Source organism: Rhopilema esculentum, chromosome 19 (genome assembly GCF_057945365.1).
Source record: "Rhopilema esculentum isolate cy_ngs chromosome 19, ASM5794536v1, whole genome shotgun sequence".
NCBI lineage: Eukaryota > Metazoa > Cnidaria > Scyphozoa > Rhizostomeae > Rhizostomatidae > Rhopilema > Rhopilema esculentum.
Window position 1 is genome coordinate 2,625,267 of NC_142833.1, and position 24,190 is coordinate 2,649,456.

General features: G+C 37.0%; 1 protein-coding gene across 2 annotated transcripts; it reads left to right on the plus strand.

Moving 5' to 3' along the window:
• Positions 1 to 67: 67 nt before the first annotated feature.
• On the plus strand, positions 68 to 24,115 carry LOC135688337 (uncharacterized). Of its 2 annotated transcripts, none has more exons than XM_065205156.2 (16): positions 68 to 296; positions 1,073 to 1,297; positions 5,303 to 5,442; positions 5,722 to 5,952; positions 6,296 to 6,407; positions 7,045 to 7,124; positions 7,733 to 7,926; positions 8,566 to 8,694; positions 9,508 to 9,735; positions 10,296 to 10,535; positions 11,300 to 11,647; positions 13,815 to 16,704; positions 19,169 to 19,447; positions 20,174 to 20,304; positions 21,460 to 21,618; positions 22,410 to 24,115. In XM_065205156.2, exons 1-16 carry the CDS (start codon positions 214 to 216, stop codon positions 22,536 to 22,538), a joined length of 5,598 nt encoding a protein of 1,865 aa, XP_065061228.2. In that variant the 5' UTR covers positions 68 to 213; the 3' UTR covers positions 22,539 to 24,115. The 2 variants fall into 2 exon arrangements, with proteins under 2 accessions (XP_065061228.2, XP_065061229.2); XM_065205157.2 differs by lacking the exons at positions 68 to 296; positions 1,073 to 1,297 and adding exons at positions 1,303 to 1,755; positions 2,237 to 3,815.
• The last annotated feature ends 75 nt before the right edge of the window (positions 24,116 to 24,190 follow it).

Genomic DNA, 24,190 nt, shown 5'->3' on the forward strand with positions numbered 1-24,190 from the left:
CGCAGACGCCCTTTGTTTTCGACAGGTAGAAATTGCTCGAATTCCCATTTTGTTAAGGGTCTGGATCGAGTATTGCAAGCAACTCATTGAAAGACAAAGGGAATTATCGACACCTGTGCAATCAATTTGGACGAGAAGTCGACTCGAAGGGCAGATAAATAGTGAATTTTACTATGAGTTGGATTGAAATATAAGGATCTCTGAACTTTAATAATGGTCCGCGAATCCAGGCATCTTTGGGTCGGCAACTTGCCAGATAGTATGCGAGATGACGAAATAGCGGACTATTTTTCAAGGTTAGTATTGGAGGAGTAACCAAATTTATGTCGCCTTTAGGCCCGAATTCGTTGTTCTTTTTTATTCTTCTGCGACATCAAATCTTTGAAATTTTGTATGTATTAACCTAATCTATCATTATCTAGAACCATGTATGTGTATTTGAGTCGTTGGTAACAGGATTATGAAGATATTTGCAGATTTAATGGTCATGGGTGTTCACCGTGAACCAAGTAAAAATAATTATATTTTACCTGCCATTGCTAGTTGATCAATATCGTCGCAGATGAGATAGAATCAGCAATTTGTGTTTTGCAAATTCGCGTACTATGAACTTTTCTATTGCATCCGAAGCAGAGTTTAAAGCACAATAACTTTCGAAAGAATGACACGTTCTAGACTGAACGAACAAAACTAAAATATAAAATTGAAATTCATTTTATGTCTCAGACAAGGAAGTCTTTCTGAATTCCCTTCGTTAATGCCAGCTGCTGTTAAATTATAGCAAAACAGGGGATGATTTTGCAATGTTTTGAATATGATTCTAACCATTTTAGATATATCGCAGCTTCCCTGTGATAGACTCGTATCTTTTATTAAATTATATGTATGTGTTAATGAATTAATTTAGATTCACTGTGACCAGTTTTTGTTAGAACCTCTCCACTAAGTCTGGAGTTGTTTCATATTGATAATGTGTTCATAAAATCAATTCTACTTTTACTTTGATGAAAAGTTATCATAGCGCCAAAATAGCACATAATACTTGTCTGACTGTCTTTTCTCTTTGTTTTAGGTTTGGTAGGGTAGAAAAAGTAAAAATCTTACCAAAGAAGAGTCCGGATGGAGGGTTAGCTGCCTTTGTAGACTTTGTTGATATTCGGTCAGCTACAAAAGCAAATGAGACAGCAAATTACATTGGAGATAGAGAGCTGAGGACTAACTATAATGAACCTGGGAACCACCCTTCTATGCTTGGGGAAGGAAGAGGTAGAGGGCGTCCTCATATGTATGACAGAGGGTAAGTTGGATGGTAACCAGTGCATTTGATTACCAATGTGGTGGCCATTTTAAAGGCTTTCTGCAGGCGCCGGAGTTGTTTTCAAATTTACTTGCTTTGTGTTGTTACTTGTAAGTTTGTTGCAGCTAGATTTTGGACTAATCTTTCGTTTTGTCAAGACTTTAACAGCAGTATTTGCTCCATTCCAACATTCGGACAGTCTGTTGCCTGTTCTTGTGACATCTTGTCTTGATTCACATGGATTTTATACTTGGTTTGGTTGTGCAATGGTTTGGCAAAAAGCAAAATATGGAAAAGATTTGGTTGGTGGAACAGTATTATCTTGAAGGAACCAGCCTATCTCATCCTTATGGGATTGCTACATTGTCAGATGGTCATGGATTTGGTGTGCAACATTATTGCTTCATAAAGCAGCACCTATTGTCATATTTGCCCATTTTCTAAATGAACCACAAAAGGTATTTAAAACTCCATTTTACATATTCCCCCAGGCTTATAAGCTCAAATTTATAAAAAAGAATTGTTTTATAAAACAGTCTTCAAATATCTACCTAGAACTTGAAATTGCCATAGTTCTTTGGAAAGTGAGAAGCATTTATGTAAGTAGGAATGGTGCAATCCATCAGAAAAGAGGGCAACTTCATGAAGGGAGTTTCTAAGAAATGTTGCATTTTCTAATAGGTAGGCAGGATGGCTTCAAGTTGCCACTCTCACTTTCATACTGAATACCATCATCAGGCAATTATTGCCTGATTAACTAATATATATATCTATTAAAAGTAATTTTTTTTAGATTGGGTTTCTGTTTTTTTCCTGCCTCATGTGGGATATTTCTTACATCCTTTTTTAGTATAAATGTACAAATATATAAATTATATATATATTTTATATCTTTTTTATGAAACTGTAATTGACCTCTTGGTATTTTTTTCTCTACAGAGGAGCAAATATCCATTATTAGAAATCACATAGACACATCATGTCTTTGATGATTTTTGGATTACACACTTACCATTTGGTTTCTTAAAATATTTTGCATCAGATCCATTTCATTTGAAGGAATTTTTTTAATTGAAGCATCCTTCTATGTTGGTTTGTCCAAGCTCGTTTAATTCAGAGGAAAACTTTGTTGGGATAAGGCATATTTGTTTTGCCTGTAAAGCTGTCTGAATTTGCAGAATGGTATAAAGGAGTTACTTTTACTCATGGTGGAATTATCTGAAAAGTGACTTCTTCTGGAAAAGTAACTTCATGGTAGATTTATTGATCTGATTGGATTGATCTTTGTCTTTCTAAAGAAGTGATCTCAGGATTCTTTACTCCATTCCTGGAATACAAAAATGATATAGACTTGGATATCTACAGATTTTGGTTTGGCAGGATGGTTCCAGCTTTTGCCAGGCTGTTTCAGTATGTTTTAGAATCCAATTGGGAATTAAAGGTGAAGTTGGTGATTAAATTTCATTGTGGAGTCAGCTTATAATGTTCATAAGAAGAATTGGAATGGATTTATTCTTTCAAATTTACCTGGAATCAAACACAGAGAAGGGGGTTAATTTGGAATCATGGATTGCTGGAAATTATGGATCGATAACCCAAGGATTTTTAAAGTTATTGGGAAGTACTGGATATTCATTTTAAATTGCAATTATGGGATGTTTAGAAAGAAGATCTAATTGGAAATTGTAGCATAAAGGAGAGTTGATTTACTTTGGTGAATCATTGCAGTTGTGGCACAGTAAAACTGGATTGCAGTTCATGTTAATGTGCAGGAAGTTGGAGTTCAAATCTGGATGTGCTTATGTTTACACTGTAAAGTGGAAGAAACTTGTTTTTTGAGCATTCATGGAGATGCAATTTGTTAGTATGAAGGATCTTATTTCAAACCTGGAAGGATGGAGACCTGGGGAGAACAGGGAAGTTATTTTGTGATAGGAATGAATTTTTATGTTGCTAAAGCTGATGCTGCTGTTTGTGCAGAAATTAAGAGGATTACAATGGAGTACCAGAGGATTACAATGGATTTCCAAAGTGCCACTAGATAATTTATGAATGGTATGTTGTTACCTTGCTGGATTAGCTGCTTGTTGACACCAAGATTGGAGAAAAAGCTGGTGATTTGGTTTTTTTAAAGAAAATATTGATGGAATGGATGCAAATAGGAAAACATGTGCATGGATGGTTACACTTCCAAATGCCGTTTCAAAATGCTTGAAGAAGTTTGATGCAGTTATTTTTCAGAGCGGATTGTTCCGATTTGTCAAATTATATAACACTGGAAAGAATGTTTTGCCAGTCTGTCATAAAGCTGCTTGGATTGCATTGTGATGTTGCTGGTTTTGGATAACCTTGTTGCATGCTGGATTAAACAAGAGGGTTTTGATTGATATCAATCACGGAACTGACATCAATGTCAGTGGTCTCTCTAGGTTTTCATACCGCCCTTTACTAAATTCAAATTCTTCTGAATGTAGAAACTTGGCTTCCATCCGAACTCATCTGTCAAAGAACAGGCTGGGTATTTCTTTATAATTTTTTCCAATCTAAGTAAATACTTTGTATTGATATTTCCATATGAAAGTTCTCATGCAGTTTTGTCATTTTTACTGTCTTGGTGTATGTTATCCACCAAAAGTTTTTCTACCAAAAACTGCATCATTTCTAGAAATATATTTTTCTGTAAATATTTTTCTCTGTAGGCATTGATAATCATTTTAACTCATCTTCTTCTTAAAAATCAATTCTAACTTTCTTTTCTTGATTTTAATACCAATTGCAGCCTAAAATGTTTATTCATCAGGGAGCAGTTTTAAAGATCAAGAAAATCAAAATTCTTGATAAATATAAGCCATCATTTGCCTCAAATTTCTCGTTTTTCCCATCTTTCCCCATCATTGTAATTATCAGCAATTTTACTGTTGAAGCAAAAGTGAAACATCCTACGAAAGTGTTTTCTTTGATTTCATATACTATCGTTTAAACATTTTGCAAGTATAAGCTTTTGAATACATATAAATATACATTATAATATACATATATAAATATACATAATAAAATAGAATATATACTAGAAATGAGACATGTTCTCTGTTACTCCGAGTTTCGTGCTTACGCACTCATCAGACAGACTATAGACTAGATTATCTCATGTCTCATTTCTAGTATATATTCTATTTTATTATATCTATTGCTCTGTGCTTTTGCACATCGAGCACTGTCACGTCAGAATAGACAAAGCAATCTGGAATATATAAATATACATATATATATATATAAATTTTTTTTGTTTTTTCACACCTTTACTTTTATATTCTTTTTCTTTTTAACATTTTTCTTCTTGAAGAGTTCACTTCATAAATTTCTCCTTTTAAAAATGTGCATTTTAACCTCTAAAGAAAAAGGCTGGCAGAGATTGTAAATTTATGTTCACATGTATTTAAAACTTGTTCCGAATTCAAATTGTATAAGGAAATGTAAAAACAAAGTACAAAAAAGTAATCAAATTGCATAGATTATTATATTATTGTAATTAGACCTAACCGTTTGGTAGATGAAAGACTTTTTTTTTCATATGAATTTTCTTCATAAGAACATTTTCATTAAAACTTTAATATAGTGAAACAATGCTATCTGTATATATTTTTAACTCAACATAGACTCAGATTAAACAATTTACCGAATAGAATAAGGTGAAATTGTTTCATAAAACATAGTGTGAATATAAATGTTTAATTTTTGATCCATTCATTTAGGAAGTTTTAAATGAAATTCTTTAAACCTCAGTAGTTTGATATGTATATATATAGAATACATGTATATAACTTGGTATTTTTTTATTCCAACTTCTCTTGCTTTCTGCAAATTTCTTTTTTAGGGCATTGTTGTTTATTTGAACCAGGGTGGATCTTAAACTGTTTCGAAATGATTGACCAACTCTAATCAAAATGTGCTATTTGATGTTTATGCTTTCAAGGTTTTCAATTTGATTTATTGTTTTTTATTTAGGCGTGGTAGTGGGTTCTCAAGAAGAGAGCGCATCCCACCCGCATTTCCAGATGAAGGCCCTCGTAGAGGTAGATATCCATATGGAGATGGAAGGCCTGAGTACTCAATGAAACGGCAGAGACCCAGGAGAGATAGTGAAGGTATATTTAGCGTACTGAACTTGGTAAAAAAATTTTCTTTATTGGTTTGTTGTGTTGTAGAACGCTTATAATATTTAAGGTACAATAGCAAGATGACTAAGTGTTATATTAACAAGAGCTTGAAACTCTAACTGAAGAAAAGAATGTGTAAGAAGGAAGAATTGTGTTTTGAGTGAAAGTAACAACTCCAGCTGTGTTTAGAGTTTGGTAGAAACTCTTGTTGTGTTTGATTACAGGAAGTTTTTTGTTGTAATCAAGATCCCATGATCCCATTAACAGGATCCCATGAATCAGATCGACCTTCCAGCCCAAAGTATACCAGAACCCGCAGTGCTAGCCCAAGCAGCCAGTCAGAAAGAGGAAGAAGTTCTAGTCCAGAGGACAGAAGCTTTTCTGGTAGTGGATCAGAGGGACGAGGGAAAAGTCCTAGCCCAGCTCGGAGCAGTGGTAGTGGTCAATCACAGAAAAACACATCAATACAGATCAAGAATTTGTCAACTAGGCCAGGGGGTAAGCATGCATGTTTAACAAATAGATTGGCATTCACCACCCCTTCTTGCTATTGCTGCTGCTGTGAAAGTTCATCATTGAACTTTTGAAACCCATTTATAGATTTTTTTACAGTAAATGGTTTAGATTTGCTCGGAAAAGTAAACTCTCAAATTATTCTTTGCAAGTGAAAATCAAGAAGGAACAAATCACTTATTAAGAGATAAAAATTATAAATATATAATGATTTTTTATGCAAAATGCATATTTCGAACAAAAACAAACTACATTTATCTTCCATCCCTTTGAAAATTTTGTCCCTTTTCTTGAAATTATTCATTTTTTATCTTTGTTTCTTGAACAGATGGCAGTATCAAAGATGCTCTGTTTCATGAATTTAAGAAAGTTGGGGAAATTGTTAATATAAAGATTTTGGGAACTGAGAAAGATCGATATGCTCTAATCAAATTCAGAAGGTTTGTCAAGCTTATGAATTATGAATTATGAATTATATATATACTGTGAAGCAAAAGAGAGAGGGACCGTGGAGAGTGATTATACTGCTCCTACTTTGAATGCAGTTTTTTTAAAAGTATTATCTTCTGTAGTGTCCAAAATTACAAGGCAACAAAAAATTCCGTGAAATAGCCTATAAAAGTCTTCTCCATATTCTTTGGAATTTCTTATCCACCTTCTAAAGGTGAAATTTGTGATGGTTTCAGCCCTTTTAGGCAAGCATTTAATTTAGTTGTATAATTTCAAACTCACAATTGATGGAATTTTAGAAATAAGTCCTCTATTCCTGACTTAGGTGTATTTCCAACTAATTTGGGGTTGTTGCCCTATAAAATTTATTATATGTGGTAGAGGAATGGTTAATTGCATTTATTATAGTGTTAACCTACATTATATATGTCCCCACATTTGTAAAGAAATAACTCACATAAGGGAATTTTTTGTCAGAAAGTAGTTTCCCACTAAATGTGTTTTTTGTAGTATGTGGCTGTGTTGGTATCAGTTATTTACCAGGCAAGCAAAGCATAAAGATATGACTTTGAAGCATAAAGTGTGATAGAAGATTGGTGTAATTAATTAAAAAAACTTCCTTTCCAGATCTGAAGATGCTGAAAAGAGCTTGCAGTCAAACAATAAAACTTTCCTTGGGAATGAAATGAAAATTTCGATATTCAAAGGTTCAAAAATTTTTAGATTTTGAAAATATAACATAATTTTGTTTATGAAATGTCATGTGATTTCCTTCTTTTTCTGTGAACAAGTGCTTTCCTCATCTTGTACGCCTTTTGATGCAATGAGTCCAACTTGAGTACTTCTGGGTATGCTTAAAAAGATGCAATATCAAAATTGGCGAAATTTTAAATTACAAATTTCTTTGAAAATTTATTGAAGTGAAGGCAGATCCTAATATGAATAGATTTTGCTGCTTGATATATTCAAAGATTCCTTTTTGAAATGGTTACAAGGTATTTCAAGTCCCAGAATAATTTTGTTGGACTGTATTAGGGTTGCATGTTTGAAGGGCTTCAAATATTCATTCTCACCTTAATTTTCATCTGAAGGATCTTGACGGGGAATCCCGAAATGGTGGATATCAGGGGGAAAATGTTAGGGGTACAATATGTGAACAACTATTTAGGCTCTTTCTTGTATAGTCTTCTGTTGCAAAAGTTTTTTGTCTTTGATTTTTTGTGTTGCGTCGTATTCTTATTGTGTAAATCTTTATATGGAATATTTATATATTTATATATATATTTATATATGGAAAAAAATTTGTTCGTTGTAGGTGAGAACAAAGACAAGGAAGGAGAAGCTAATTTCAACATGTACAGGAAAAAGCATCGCTCAAAGGATTTTGGGTCCTCAGAAGACGTTGGCTTTGATCCAATGGCAACAAGGACTCTGTTTGTTGGTAATTTGGACAAGGTTGTGACTCATGGAGAATTGCGGAAAATTTTTGAGAAGTTTGGTGATGTTGTTGTGAGTTTCACCTATACGCTTTCGTGATAATCTTAATTTGAGTTTGACTGATTTTCACACTTGCTTACAGTGTCATTACAGTGTCATTACAGTGTCATTATTCATGTCATAGTCAATGTGGTCATAAGCCAAATCCCAAAGGTGAAATCACAGCTAATGTGATTGCTTCGTGCCCTCATTGTTTTTGTAGCCTTCTGTTGAGTTTCTAACTGCATTGTTATTATTATTATTGCTATTATTATCATCATTTATTATTTATACACAAATTCCCATCAGCAAAAAGTAAATTTACAATCATACAAGAGAAATATACATAAATTTTCATAACACTAGGGTGAGACTGATTTTCCAGGTAGTCGTGTTTGAGTTGAATTCAGCTCCTCAAATGTATTTTGAGGTGTTTTTCAAAGTGTTTCAAAGTAGAGAGCTCCCTGATGGTAGTGGGGATTTCGTTCCAAGCCTTAAGACCCATTCACTCCTGCGCATGTTCTCAGCTGCACTTGGGCTGGCTCGATCTTTTCTCTTTCTCTTCCCACCTGACAATGAAGCACGTCAGAACGTGCGAGATTTTAAAAGTATAGATCTTAACAAATTCTTGCTGTGAAACATTTTCAGGATAGTGAAACTTTTTTTAAACAGGATATTGACATAAAGAAACAGAACCCTGGTATAACAACATATGCTTTCCTTCAATTTGTTGATATCAATGGAGCAATGAGAGCCAAACACAGAATGGACAGAGAATTCATTGGGAGGAACAGAATCAAGGTAAGCATCAGTTTTGTCCACAATGAAGTGTTTTTGCTAACTGAAAGCCTTATGGGTCGTTCTCCGAGGCTTACTACAGTGAAGCAGAAATCATGTTAGTGGCAGGGTAGGCAAGAAATATTGCGACAAAGTAAATGAGACAAACTACTAACCACTTGCCCGGTAGCATTCATGTATAGTCTAATCTACCCCCTCCCACTTGATCCAAAGTTGGAGCTTATGTATCATATTAGCAAAGATATCAGCAATGAACTCGAAGATGGGATCTGGGTTAAATCTAAAGCCATCTGTCCGAGTAATTATCATTTAATTTCATTTTCATCTTTTCTTTTTCAAATTATTTAGTCTTTTGAATCTTTATTCAAACGTTTCGCATTTTTTTTCTCAACATTTTATCTACTTTTACTGTCTACAACAGTATTTGTAGGATTTATTTTTGCTTTTGTAGCCCAATATTACTAGTATGTTTTTGCTAATGCATAGCGTTGGCCTAAACTGGAAACTAATCCTTGATTATGTTTTCGACACTTTCTTCCAACAGGGATTGAAAGCTATCATACTAGCTGACTAGTTGCTAATTTTTTTCAAACTTCATGCCACTCTAGAAGCAAAATGTCAATATTCCTGAAAAATTGTCGGTTGCATGAGTGATAAGCATGAAAATCATTATGCAGTGTTATCGGTTATTATGCCCAGAACATCAATTATTTTCATTGTGGGCAATTTTTAGAAATTTCGGCTCATTTACCTGAGAGTATGCATATTTGCTTTTTATTTGGTTTTGGCAATGATTTTTCTTTGGTTTATTATCAGGTTGGTTACGGCCGTGGAACCCCTACGAATGTGTTATGGTTAGGAAATCTGCCTCAAAACCCAACTGAAGGCCAAATCCAGAGGCAGTTTCACCCGTTCGGCTATGTGAAACGCGTCATCTTCGATCGTCAGTGTTGCCAAGGCTTGCTTAGTTTTGACACAGTAGATGCTGCCACTGCTGCTTTTGAGAACATGAGAGGCCGATTTGTGCTGGGGAGAAAGATTTTGGTAAGATTACGTGCCTGTAGTTTGACTTTCCCGCCTTGTTATGTTGTAGGACTGACGTAGGCTTTGCCTCTTTTCATTATATTACGTAATGTGTATGGATATGGTATTCAGGTTATACTCATTGTATGAATATGAAGTGTTTCCTGAGCCCTTGCCTCTCGTTCCCATTCAAATTAACAGTTTATTGTTTCAGTTATGGGGAGGGGGATAAAATCATATCTGAATTTCACTTTGTATTATTGTTATGCCAAGGCGATCCATAGTTATGCAGGCAAAGTTTGGTTATTTTTTGAGTAATGCAGTTCACTAGGGCAGCGAGCCCTCAGATGCTTTGTGCTTTTGCTCATTGTAATGTATTTGATTTTTATATCCTTGAGTTGTAGCCTTCTAAGTTACTATTGAGAAACGCCTTCTTCGCCAGAACTGGGATTTCCATTTCCTTATGTTGCCAAATTGTACGCGTACCAGGCTTTGGGGATATGTCAACTTAATGTCAAACTCGTCAAAGAGCCTTTCGGCAGAATGAGTCTCTTATGTTGATATGTTGAGTTCATTTCTAGGTGGATTTTGCAAGCCGTAGCTGTAAAGAAGGCTTCTATGACAGGATGGAAAGATCTGGACAGTTGGATAGGCGGAATCTGGAGCCATCGCCTCCCCCGGCAAGACCCACTGGGCCTTTGCATCAGGGCTTCCAGGGATCTTATGGACGGGCGAGAGTCTCTCGAGGGGGCTTTGAAAAAGGCTATGGCTATACTGGGAGATATGGCTCAGGACGTGGAGAGTTTGGCGATTATCCTCAGGTTAATCAATATCTTGAATATGTAGTTATGAAATCAGCGTATAGATATCCTCATACCCATCATTATAATCAAACATCATAGTGCGATCAGTCATCATAATCACAATCAGTCATCATCCTTTCATCATTGCCAATCACTACCAATCGTCATTCGTCATCTGCAGGTTATCATGATCTGCATCATTAGCATAATTATGATCATTATAATTAATCGTCATCATTACAATCAGTCATCATAGTCACGATCGGCCATCATCATTTCATCATCGCCTACCATTACCAATCGTCATTCGTCATCTTTAGGTCATCATGATCTGCATCATCAACATCATTACAATCATTATAATAAATCGTCATCATTACAATCAGTCATCATAGTCACGATCAGCCATCACCATTTCATCATCGCCTCTGGTCATGATCATCGGCAATAATTTCCAGTTATGATCATACTCATCAATATTGTGTTAATTTTATGACGTCATTTGTAAATCTTGGGCCATCAAATCTGACAGAACACTGTAGAATACTTCTTAAAATGCAAAGTCAATCATACAGTTAGAAATTTGCTAAAATATGGCCAGTGAAAGGTCAAAATTTGCTAACGGATTACTATAATTTTGGCTTTGTTCATAAAGTTTTAAACCGAGACCAAAATACTGCGGCTTTTTAAGAAAAGGGCATGACCCTTCCAACAACTATTAAACATGTCATCTTTTTTTCTCATTTTCATTTTTGCTAATCAAAGTCACATTGAAATTTTAGGGAGCCCAGGACTATTACCCAGAAAGCTATTATATGGAAGACGATTATGATGACTATGAAAAAGAACTTAGGGATTATGGGCACCGTCAGCGTGAGCGAGAGCGTGAACGAGAATCTGGAAGGAGGCCTGAGCGAGATTCTAGTCGTCACAGGGAACGAGGAGAGTATTATGTTCGCGAGAAGACACGTGACCGTAAAAGAGCATTCACTCCACTATCAGACGATGACCAAGCACACGTGTTTGAAGGCAGAAGTGATGAAGATGATGATGATTATAATGGCAAAGATATCCAGTCCAAAGTAGTTTTGCCAAATATCGAAGCAAAGGATCAAAATTCGCCCCATGATGTACGTATAGGCATAGATGTTATAATGTTCTGGTCTTAATCTGGTCTTAATGTATTATTTTTGGGTAGCCGTTTATTGGAGTTAGATATGAGCTTACATTCTGCAACCATATATGGGGAAAAGAAAGGGCAAAATATGCATTTTTAAACAGAAGTTTAAGTGTGGTATACAGTCCTTTTCGTGAGCAAAATTACGCGTGTGTGGCAAATCGCACATGTAAACAAATTTGCGCGTGCGATCGCACTTGTAAGAAAATTTGAAGTACAAACCTGATAAAATTGGTAAAAGGAGCAAGAAGGAAAAAGCCACTCGAATACGTGCAAGAGCAAAACTCAATTAATCAATGCATAACAGATTTTGTTGCCCTTAGCAGCCATCTTTTAAAAGTCGTCGTAACTCTCCAAAGTTACAAGAGCAAGTTAAAATTGTTTCCAACAGCTACTTGCTTTCAGGGCCTAATTACGTTTTGACAGGAAATCAGTAATTACACTTAACATGCTAATGGCGACTTAGCTGAAAGACGAGACGCTAAGTTGAATGGAGCACTCAGTCAAAAGCCAAACATCACTTCCGAAAATTGGAAAAATCATATTGTGGTCAAAAGTGCGAATCAGGTAACAAGGGAAAAGGATAAACAATCATGAGACCATGGGAAATTGATGTTAAAGGGCCTCTCCAGCAAAAAAAAATTTTTTTTAATGACTTAAAAGTTAGCATCTGGTGCGTGTATTATGACAAAGTCATTGTTTTTGAAAAATTCCAATTAGTTTAGAAGTTGTAAGGCTTTAAAGTTGCACCTTTCCGAGAAAAAAAACGATAAAAGCCGAATCAGTTTGGTGACATTCTGACGTCACAATGTGCGGCTCTCGTTCGCCATGAATTTCGTATATCTTCCACCGAAGCGTGAAGGACTCATGGTCACGCGTTGATAACTGCATCCAGTTCCAGTTCCTGTTCCAGCTCTTCCCTCGCGTATAATTAATCGAAATTGTCACTTCAGTTGTTCTCCAGAAACGATGAACAACTAAAGGCTTCAGAATTGGTGTCTGAAATGCTCAAACTAAAAGCTGGCGGAACAGAACTGAAAGTACCATCACTTGCAGTGTTCAATTTGCGAATCGCCGTCGTTCGATTCGGTTTGAGGCGAGACTATCCGAAATACACTGTGACTTCAAAATTGCGTCACAGTGTCACCAAACCAAGAATTTCTGTCGGTTAATTCAATTAAGTTATCGAAATGCAAGAGCTTATATCTCACAAACTGTAAAAAAATATCGAAAAACAAATAACGAATTCGTGATCAGCAGGCTCAACTTCTTTATAAAAATTGCCAATAAAATGCAAGTGCAAAATTTGGCTGGAGAGGCCCTTTAACAGAAAACTGCAAAAACACCTGTTTGCGCGTGTGGTCAAAAGCACGCGCAATTTAACTTGCGCGTGTGCAGGCGTGTGCGGGTGCGATCGCACGCGCTAAACGAAAAGGACTGGGTATAGTACAAATAGAAAGCTTGGGATGGTGAGATTCCGAAGCTGTAAAATAAAGGATTAGGGAAAATTGCTCATATATATGCAGTCTTGTTTTTCTAAAGTATATATTTCTGTTCAAGGGTATGTTTTGGTGATGGGCGACTGCGTTAGACAGTCTTTTGGTAGAATGTTTTCATTTTCTGTGAACTTTGTGATGGCTTAAGAGACAGAAGCATATTTCTGCATGTTCTCCTTTTCTGGCATTAAATCCTACGTTGCCAAGATTTTAAAGCCAACTGTATCTTGAAAATGTCCTTCGCCTGGCTGTTTATTGAAGTAAGCCGAAATGAAGAGGATGTTGTTTGTTTTATAAATGGAACGAATGACCAGTATTCTATAAGTTTTTGGTGTTTCAATTTTGTTGACATGTTAAAGCTGCGTTATGGTTCAGATGAAGTAAAACAAGATGTATGTATGTCTCTAAGCCTAAATTCGAAAGTTTTCTGTACAAATCAGCTGAGAAAAATTATCATAAAAAGATGCTTTCAAAGTCATGTTATGATTGTTGCCTGTGCGATCATCAGTTTTCTTATACTGATCTTGATTGCTGATTTTGCTAGAGATTCACAAAGAGAACCAAAAGTTATTTTCTTCACTTCTTCTGTAAACAGCTACCCAATAGAGTTTCTTTGAATTGTAGATTTCTCCAGATGCCGTAAAAGATCAAGACAAAAAGCCTGAGAAGAAGGAGAAGAGGAAGAAGAAAGACAAGAAGGAGAAGTCAAATAAGAAGAAAGCAGAACGGCAAATTTCAGATGCAGGAGCAGATAAAGATGTCTTAACTGAAACTGACGGTGGGCGTGATAAAGTTGGAGAAGAGAAAGCAGACGAAGATAAAGTAGTGAAGCCGGAGAAGAAAAAGAAGCGAAAGTCATCAGAGAAAGGACACGCGGCAGAAGACAAAGCGAGGAAGAAGGAACTTAAAAAGTTGAAGAAGTTAAAGAAGCTCCAAGCGGAATTAGGAAAGAATGAAGAACCGACTAGTCTTAGCTTAAAAGAAAACAATTTAGGTGAGGTTTTTCCATTGAAAAAGGAAGAGCCAGATGAACACGTACAAACGCATGGAGAGGCACATATAAAAGAAGCAGATAAGCAGGTTTATCATACAACCAAAGAGGAAGAAATGGAAGATTTCCCTGTCGAAAAAACGACCAGAACACCCCCTACGCCAGGATTAGAGGAAGATAACTGGGGGGAAGAGAAGGTCGATGTTTTGGATAGGAAAGAAGGGAAAAAAGAAGAGAAAGAAAAGGGAGAGATAGATTCTAGCGAATCAGAAGGCGAGAAGGTAAAGGACCTTGAGAAAAAAGGCGAAGAGTTGAGGAAATTGGATCATGAAGAAAAGAAGGAGGGCAAGAAAGGTGAGAGCTCGGAAAAATTTGAAAACAAAGAAAGAAAGGTAGATAATAATGGGCTTGATGGTGCAAAAAATGAGTATTTCGAGAGTAATGCGATAAATAGAAACGAAGACTCAGATTCTGACCATTCTGACCTTGTTATTGATGAGATGGATGCGAAAGAGGAGAGCCATGGCGATTCACAAATGGATGTCAGTTCAAGTAAAGATCCTGCTATCACTGATAAAGTAGCGGAAGAACTTGCTGATAAGAAGGAAAGTGATGCAACCGAAGCAGAACTTAAAGTTGATATAGAAGATGCAGGCAATACAGTAGCTGAAGTTGAAAAGGTAAATGATGGTAGCCATGTACGTAATGAAACAAAAAGTGAAAGTGATGAAAGAGCTGCAAGTTTGGAACTGAAAAAAGATGCAAAGAATGAAGCGGAGGGTAAAGGAGGAGTAATGCCAGACTTAAAAGAAGATGATAAGCTGCTGGCAGTTAAAGAATGTGAGGAAGATGCGAAAGAGGAGCAAAGAAGAGGTGATGATTCTGGTGATGAAAGTGATTCTTCAAAAAACGCAGCAGCAAAGGATATTTATTCGTCGCAGTCAGACTCCAGTGGCGATTTGGAAGATATCGATGATGAAGAAGATGATAATTCTATGGATATAGATCATTTGAAACGCGATCTGCCAGCTTCTGGACATTTGAAAGACAGCGCCCTGGGACCTTCTTCCCCAGGAAGAACGCCACCCACTCCTGACCTTGAAGAAGACACGTTGCGAATGCAGGGCACTTTGCCTGGCTACACATCCTATTCCAAGTCACTTGCGACTGGTGAAAAAGATGGATCACCATTTGTTGAATCAGATGAGGAGAAGAAGGAGCTGGAAAAGTCAATGAAGGAAGCTAACTATAAAAAACGAATGACCGCGGAAGATAGAAAACGGCATAAAAAGGATAGGTTAGGAAAGCAAACTTCTTCATCTTCTGACCATGATTCGGATCTTGGGAAAATAGTGAAAAGCCCTAATGAACGAAATCGAAAAGACGAGGGGAAATCAAAACGGGATTTTTCTAGAGAGACTCAAGCCTCTCCATTTAAGAGAACTTTAGAATCTGACATAAAGAGTTTCAGAGGATCGTCAAAGGACTCACCGGACATCCGAGATCGCAAGGAAGTAAGAAGAGGGGAATCACCACAACAAAGAGAAAGTGCTAGTCGCCATAGAAGCTCTTTAGAAACCAGACCAAAGTCGCCGGAATTAAGACGCTTTTCGCCTGATCGAAGTAGACGGGAGCCTTTAGCCAGGAAAGGTTCTAGTGAAAGAAGTATATCACCCAGAAGGAGACATTCGCTGGAACATTCGGTGGAAAGGATGCATCCCACGGAAAGGAGGCCAGTTGTTTCTAGAGGAAGGGAAAGGGACCTAAAGGAAGGCAGGAGGAGGGACGAGATTATTGATGATAACAGGGAATTTAGAGAAAATCGTGGACCAAGAGAGCCAGATTTCCGTAATGATCGTGAGGTAAGAGACACTCGTGATAACAGAGACAGGGGTTTCAGGGAGCAAGTTCGAGAGGCTAGAGACTTCAGGGAAGGGCGTGATATACGTGATGTTCGTGGAAATGAACAGGCGTTTAGAGGTGGCATTGATGAACGAAACAAAGACCGAATTGGGCGGGACCGAATTTTCAATAGGGATAGGGATGTGCCGGGACGGGGGCGAGATGACTTGCCAGACAGAGGATTCGAACGTGGAGGGCCGCGTGCATACAGAGAGCCATTTCGAGATCAAGAGAGGCCTGGGCGACATACTCCACCACTACCACCAGAGCAAAGAGTGCACAGTCCCTTGCAGAGATACCCTGTCGGAGTGGATAGAAGGCCCAGATCACCTGAGTCCCGTCACGAAGTGCGACGTCCGCGAACACCAGAACACATGCGGCCCAGATCGCCAATGGGTCGTGTTCCAGAACGACGGCGTGGGAGAAGTACGGAAAGGAGGCAGACTCCTCCACGTAGCCATGAACGTGAACACGAATTTCATCGTAAAGATACAGAGCGGCCTAATTATCGTGATCAACCCGAACGGCGGGAAAAAACGAAAGACAGGGAAAGAAGGGAGAAAATTAAAGAAGAAACTCCGCCTCCTCCACCACCACCCCCTGAACCAAGGAAAGAGCAACGTAAGTACTCACTTTTCTATATGAATACATTCTAGATATTTTATATATTTATGCTTTCATTGGTTTTAAATGTTGATGAAGGTAAATTTCTGGATTGAATGGGAGAGACAAGTCTGAAGCCTACAGTGTAGCGAAGTTATAATGGATCCAAAACATAAGAGGAAATTCGATTTTTATACACGGACACCTTTCAGCTTGAAAAATCAACAAATTCACAACCTTTTAACAATATATGTTTAGGGGAAAAACGATAAAACCCTGTTTTATAACAAGCGTTCGCTTCTTTATCTCGAATGCTGGTAGGAATTTCGTTCCAGTTTTTGAACTAGAGAAGTAGAAACTTCGTTTTGCTTATTCTACCCTATCTTTTGGAATTTTCTGTTCACTAGGGCAGCTTATAGAGTATACCACAATCTGGGTTGTCTAAAAGATGTTGACCGATGGCAGAATCACTTGTTTTAACAGTGTTTCTAGACCTACAAGATCGAGGAGGCTGTTCTCTTTGAGGGGCAGCTTTGTTTCTTATGTTGGAAGGGACATATTGTTTTATACAATCCCCCAATTTTTGGGAAGTGCGTCTTACGTAGCCAGAATCACACTGGCACGTAAACTCATAAATAACGGAACTTTTTTGGTTGGTAGGAACGCAATCCTTTTGAATGGATGTAAGGGCTCTCCTAGTGCTGTAAACAATACGAGGATTGACAGCAAAAAACATTTTGTTATGACTTGCCTAATCTGACTCTCGAATCGCAAGAAATTGTTACCAATCCATGGTAGTTTCAAATAAACAGGGAACTTTTGCGGACCAAACCTTTGAACGGCCGAAAAACTTGCTATATTCTCTTTAGTATAAGATAAAATGACATCTTCTGGATAGCCGTTGTCCAGAAAGATCATTTGGAGTTTTTACAATCCATTGCGCAGTTTAGATTTCGAGTAGATCATCAGTGCCCTGTGTACTAAAGTTTTGACAAGGTTGACTTTGCGTAGTTCTGGGCAAAATAAATTCCAGCGTATGTACTGGCCGGTGAAAGTTATGATAAAATATTAAATTCCAACAATAAACTTTTAAAATTCCCTGCATTTTCGCGTTTCGGAGGTAAACACAAGTTTCATGTATCGTATTTTGTCCTGTTTCATCGTTTTCATCGCACATTGTATGACAGCTGATTTCAGTTTAAGTAGAGATCGTATTTTGTAGTTTGTTGTCGTTTTTAACTTTTGGAACTTAAAATCTATGTTTCTCTTGTTTGTACCCCTAAACCGAACGGCGCTTTTGTCCTGTTAGAAAACGCAAGCACATTTTTCGACACAAATTTGTAAACCCGGGCAATGTTGAATTCTTCATTAAAGGCACAGTTTCCTCATAGTTCACCATGTCGATAATGGCGTGTGGATTCTGGAGCATCTAACACTCGCCAAATGGGTGTTTTGTTAACTTACTGAAGCTACTGAAATAGAGATACATATGTACTCTCCATCAAATAGAAATCTGTCCAGCTGAAAGGACACAGCGATGTAGTGCCAGCACAGGACACAAATGTCCAGAAGCTGGCACTACTGTACCAGCAGTGAAAATTTGTAGAACTTTCCTTAAACATCGAAGTTTGACTTCATCTGGAACACTTGTTTATAAACGTTGGGTAATCACACATTTAGAAATCCAAAGATAAGGAAAATGTGACCATATCCATACTCTGATGAATTCCATTGAGGGATGTTCTGTTTTGTTTACATTTTGTGGACGGTAATCACCCTCAAACGCTTTACAAGATAAGTTTCTGCCACCCATGGTGAAATTTATAAATAATGAAGGCAAAGACTGCAAATGTATAACGAAAACGTTGGCTGCATTTACAGCAATTTTTATTATGTTTATTCTTAATTAGCAGCATTGCTGAATTGAATTAACGCTTGCACGGTGTGTGAAATTTCCTTTGATAACGAAAGGCATACAGGCGCTCCTAATTTCTCATTCCAAATAAGAATCACAAATAGTAATACTTAACTTTGGGACTTTCGTTATGGGACCATTATGGGACTAGAAGCTGATTGTAGTTGTCAAAGCATTTTTTATTAAATAACAGATACGACGAGGGTTTTGATTAAGCAAGAATAAAGACCATCACCATAGTGCAAAACATGTTACTTGGAACATTGCCTCCTTTTTTTGTTGGCTTAAGGCTGATTATTTGTGTAATATCAATTTAAACTCTGCAGTAACACATCAAAAGCCTGCTCGCCCCTTTGCTCTCTATGAAGCGGACATTTTTACTGTCAATGACCTGTAAATGAATTAGAAACCAGTAGCAATGAAATGGTACTACACATTGAAATATTCGTCATAAATTATGAAGAACACTTCGCTAGTTTCTTTGTATTCCTTATAACGTTAATATCCATTACGCTTGTGGCCATGCCCCAATGTTAAGGTAAATTTTTCCCTGTCTTCTCTTTCCAGGCCTTCCAGATCCAGCAATCCACCAGCAGCCAGTTCCACAATTGCTGCCAGGCTCAGTACATGTGGACAGCCCAGGTGGTACACCTGGCTCAGCGATAACACCCAGTGCTCCTAATTCAGGAGGCACATCCACCCCAGCACATTTCACACCTCCTCCGCCCCCTCCTCCAACTAACGCTGACACTTTGCTTGATCTACTGAGAAGGTATCCGGTGATGTGGCAAGGTCTGTTTGCTTTGAAAAACGATTCAGCTGCAGTGCAGATGCATTTCCTTTCAGGTAAGTTGTTGAAACCTACAATGCCTGCCAAATGTCTTGGTAAAGGTTAAGGTTAGCCCTGTATTTGATAACGAACGTTAGGGAATCTGCTGTTGGGGGTGCATCGTCCTGAGCCACAGCATTGTGTGGTAAGGTAGCCAATTCCTTTCCACGCCACTTTTCACGTCCCTAGTATGTTTCAACTAGGTTCTCAGCTGAGTGAACTGAGGGCTGTCTGCGAGCTGGGATCAAACCCGGAGCGCTGGCATGGCAGATGGGCGTCTTAACCACTCGGCTACTGTATACTACAGTATTCTAAATTTTTTAATCTTGTACTACATCCATCTTTCTCCCTCAGAAAAATGTAGTTTTATGCAAAGTTAAATGCAGTGTCAGTCTTTATCACAAAAAAGCTGTCATGTTTTTCAAAACAGCACAAATTGCAGTCAACTTCAAATCTTTCTTAATAGCAAGCTTGTTTGTATAATAATATCATGCTTGATGAATGGCTGTATTGTTGATAAACTATTTCATGGCTGATGATAAATAATTCTGTTGCATGGTAGATTCATTACAATCAAATTGATCTTCATTGATAAGAGCTGCTTGAATCAGGTTATTCTGGTATCTAGCATCAGGTTTGGGGGTTGATACCTTTGTTGACATAAGGAAACACATCTCCTTCCCCCTGGTTTTTCATTTATTATAGCTTGCCATCCTATGAAGGAATGTCATTTTTGTCATTAGGTAATGTCAGATTAGCAGAAGCCTCATTACCAAGATCAGTCCTGGCTGGTGAAGTCCCCCCTCCGTTAAGGATATCTCAAAGGATGAAACTGGAGGCATCACAACTTGATGGAGTAAATAAGAGAATTAAGGTAAGTTTTCTTAAGATAAACATGAACTAGGCAGTCCTGATAATATTAGGTGTGTGGTCGCATGCACACGCCTTTATACATGCCTAAGGCTGCATTCGCACTGCACAGTCTTGAAAGCGCCTCCAGTCGCTATGAGATAATTTCTATAGAATCTATGGTAGTGTTCAAATTGGCGAATATAAAGACGCTAGTTACTGTGATTTTGCTTGTTAGCTGCCAGGTTAGTTACAAGCTCGTGTAGCCAAGGAGTTTCTCGCTGCAATTGATAAACAACCTGCTTTTAGTGGCTATTTGACAAGATGGGATGCTAAATCCGGTGAATTCTCCCTCTTTGGACCTCATTTTGTCATCTGTTTTAATCTGTTAAAGGATGATTGTACGCCCCATTTTTCCCAATTCTTGCATTTCGAATTTGGCGGTCTCCAACAAACATGAACATATTTTAAACAAAAGAATTCTTATGAATTTTGCCATTGATCAAGTTTTAAATAGCAGCCAATGTGAACAGCCAAAAGTGGGAGCAAGCAAGCATAAACTCGCACTCTTAACATACAGTATGAACAGCGCCCAGTATGAACACAGCCTAAGACTGCAGAGGCTTGCTTTTCTATGCACGCGCATTTCCATGTCTTGACTTACTACTCTTTTTCACTTTTGTTTCTTGAATTTCTTATTTATTTTCTCTAAAGTAATTTTTAATCTCTAATGTGTTGCATTATCTTGATGGCATTCCCGTTCCCCATCAAATACATACATGGCATTTAAAAGGCTATCAAGTTTTCATAAAAATTGTAAGGTCCCCTGGGAGCATGAATCATGTGTGGAGGCTAGGAATTTAAGAGGGCATGCCATTCATGACTTTGCTTGAAATATGCTTAAATTATTTTTCTCTCCTGTCTGCCCGCTCTTGCTTTTACTTTTCAAAGGTCTGTCTTTGTACTTATGTCCCAGTTCCAATATCTTTGATTACACATATCCAAAGATCAAACAATTGGGACTAAAGTGAAATCGCTATCCAGGCAGGACATAGCTCTCTTCATGTTCTGCGTCAGAAGCTGATGACAAAAAATTATGTGATTTGTGAAGTGATGCTAGTTCCCCATCAGTATTTTGTTGTATTTGGAAGCTTGATTATGATACACTATCTCAAAACAGGTACCAAATGATCATTGTATGCTGTTAGCACTTCCTTGTGGACGAGACCCATTGGATGTGCATGCCCAAACACGCGCACTTAAGACTGGCTTCATCACATACTTGCAAGTCAAGCAAGCTGCTGGCATTATCAATATAGTCAATTCTGCAACGAAGCAGGTAAGTTACCTTCATTGTTTCATTTCCATTTCCAGCACAGTATATAAGCCAGGTCTTGAATAACCACTGCTACACAAAGCTGTTGCCAATTTTCTATTTAGGTCACTTATCATCTTTGCAAGCAGTATTAATCATTGTATTCATTATTATTATCATTATTCATCATCAGTAATAATGATTATCAGTCATCAATTCTGTAATCATTGTTATGATTAAGTAGTTATTTATAATCATTGCCCATATTTCAATAGCACATGAGTAAACATGTACTCATGATTCTGCAAATATGGGAAATATTAGGATCGCTTTCCAAGCAGCTCAGGGTACCTTTTCCTGTTCTGCGTCCCAGGCAGATGACATTTGTTTAGTGTATTCCAGAGCTTTCAATAGCTGCCGCTTTCAATAGCTGCTGCTTCCAGAATTATGTTTAAGGCATTCTGCAGATGCAACTAGAGGCTAAATTTAATTTTTCAAAGAAGAGGATTCTAGATTTCGTAGAATTTCTTTATATTACTTGCAGAGAACCTTCTTTAAGTGACAAGAAATATTTTTACCCTCTAGTTGTAAAGGTATAAAGTAGATGACAATTCTTGTCATACATATACTTCTTTTTGCATCATCATTTAGGAATGCTTGCTTGTTTGGTCACTAGGTTTTGCCAACACCTTAATAAGAAATGGAAATAAAAACTATTTTGGCTACAGCGTCTGAAATATAAAGCAATTTGATCATACCCAAATGTGTTTTGAAGAATGTTTTATTCACTGTTCAATTTCTGTATCTATTTTCAGCCGGCTTATGTACTGCACATCTTTCCTCCATGCAAGTTTGCTCAAGCACATCTTGCAAGAGTTGCTCCAGATTTACTTGACAGTGCGGCTGACAGTGGTCATTTGATGGTTCTGATCACACCTGTCTAACAATGTCCCACTGTGACGTGAATGTGAAACTCATTCCAGTGCCTCAAGCAGTCAATCAAGGTCAGGGCATGAACAAGCTGTGCAAGTGTTGTTGGGTCCTGTTTATTTGCAGATCCAGCATCACACACAAAGAAAGATTTACCAATAATCCAGTAAAACAATCATTGATTGTGTTTGAAACTCTCATTGTAGAGGCATATAACATCTAGGGCTTTTTCTTGATCTTGTTATAAATCACCATTTAACAGTAAAACAATCAATTGGCATTTTTATGTTAAATTGGGTTTTGCATTTATTCCTTATATTGATTGTGTTTGAAACTCTCATTGTAGAGGCATATAACATCTAGGTCTTTTTCTTGATCTTGTTGTAAATCACCATATAACAGTTTCTTCTGTATGTATTGCAAATCTATTTGCATGATACAGATTCTAGAGCAAGGATTTGTCTGTAAATGGGGAAGCAACATCCTTGTGAGACCCTAACACTAACCTGGTGTTTGTCATGTTCTTCTGAAAGGGTGAACAAAAAAGAAGAACCCGGTTATATTATGCAATCACATGAGGTTATTACAAAAGCATGCTTAGAGCAAACATATCCTGTTCAGCAATATGCTTGGACATCTATGTTGGTAGCAGAAAACTTTAGCTTATAGGCAATTCGGTTTTATATGGCTGATCTGCCAATTCCTGTTTGTCACTTAGCAAATGGTCTATAAAGCAAAAAGCGTTCTTCACTTACCACCACAAGTATATGGTCTTAGGGAAAATTTTACGCAGTATTCATGCAGTGAAGTAAATTTGATTGCAAATACTTGCTTGTATAATAGGTAACTCAATCCAAGCAATCCAGGCCTTGATATGAATAGTATATTACGCAACCAACCCTAGTTGCTGTCATATCAAAACTCTGTGTTAACTTGTGTTTATGTATATTTTAAATATATATATGCTGTAGAATGCATCACTGCCAACATTTTTATTAGACCAATTAACTAACATGATTAAAAATGTTTGCTTAATGCCCATTGCTTTTAAAATCCACATTTCTATTGACATTTGAACAATTTTGACAATCAATGTCAAACTCTTTCTAATTAATCAAAGCTTGGAAAAATCAGTTTTTAAGGGGTTTTATTTTCTTAAGATACTTTCACGCAGTATGTTATTTTATCATCTACAATTTTGAAGACTACAGTCTATTTCCTATCAAATTTCTTTCAAGATTTAATTGTTAGACAAATGCCATGTGCTACTTTTATTTTCATTTGAAAATAACTTAACAATTCAAGGCCCAAAAATGAATTTTTGGCAAAGAAAAAGAATCAATGAGTATTTCAATTAATTCCATACTTTAAAAAAATTGTTTTGATGAACTTTTTATGCTCCAATCCTAGAAATAACATTCCTACACCTACCTGTATTAAAGACAGCTCTGTATTATAGTCTATTAACACATAAATATTTGTTTGAAACAATAATTGTGTAAAGGCTTCCAACCCATTTTTCAGAGTTTATATTTTAAGTCTAGTATTGTAAATTTAAAAGATTTTAATTATTGATACTGTTTAATTGTTAGTGTTTATTATTTTTTTCTTTGCCTTGTTACCAATAAGACAATAAGCCTCATTACTGCATAGTTGAACCTGAATA

Bases quoted from the DNA above. Each gene is read 5' to 3' on its own strand.
- LOC135688337 (XM_065205156.2), top strand. From the start codon at position 214: ATGGTCCGCGAATCCAGGCATCTTTGGGTCGGCAACTTGCCAGATAGT. The intron at 7,927-8,565 runs GTGAGTTTCACC...TTTTTTAAACAG, and splicing joins AGAAGTTTGGTGATGTTGTT to GATATTGACATAAAGAAACA. The intron at 16,705-19,168 runs GTAAGTACTCAC...TTCTCTTTCCAG, and splicing joins TGAACCAAGGAAAGAGCAAC to GCCTTCCAGATCCAGCAATC.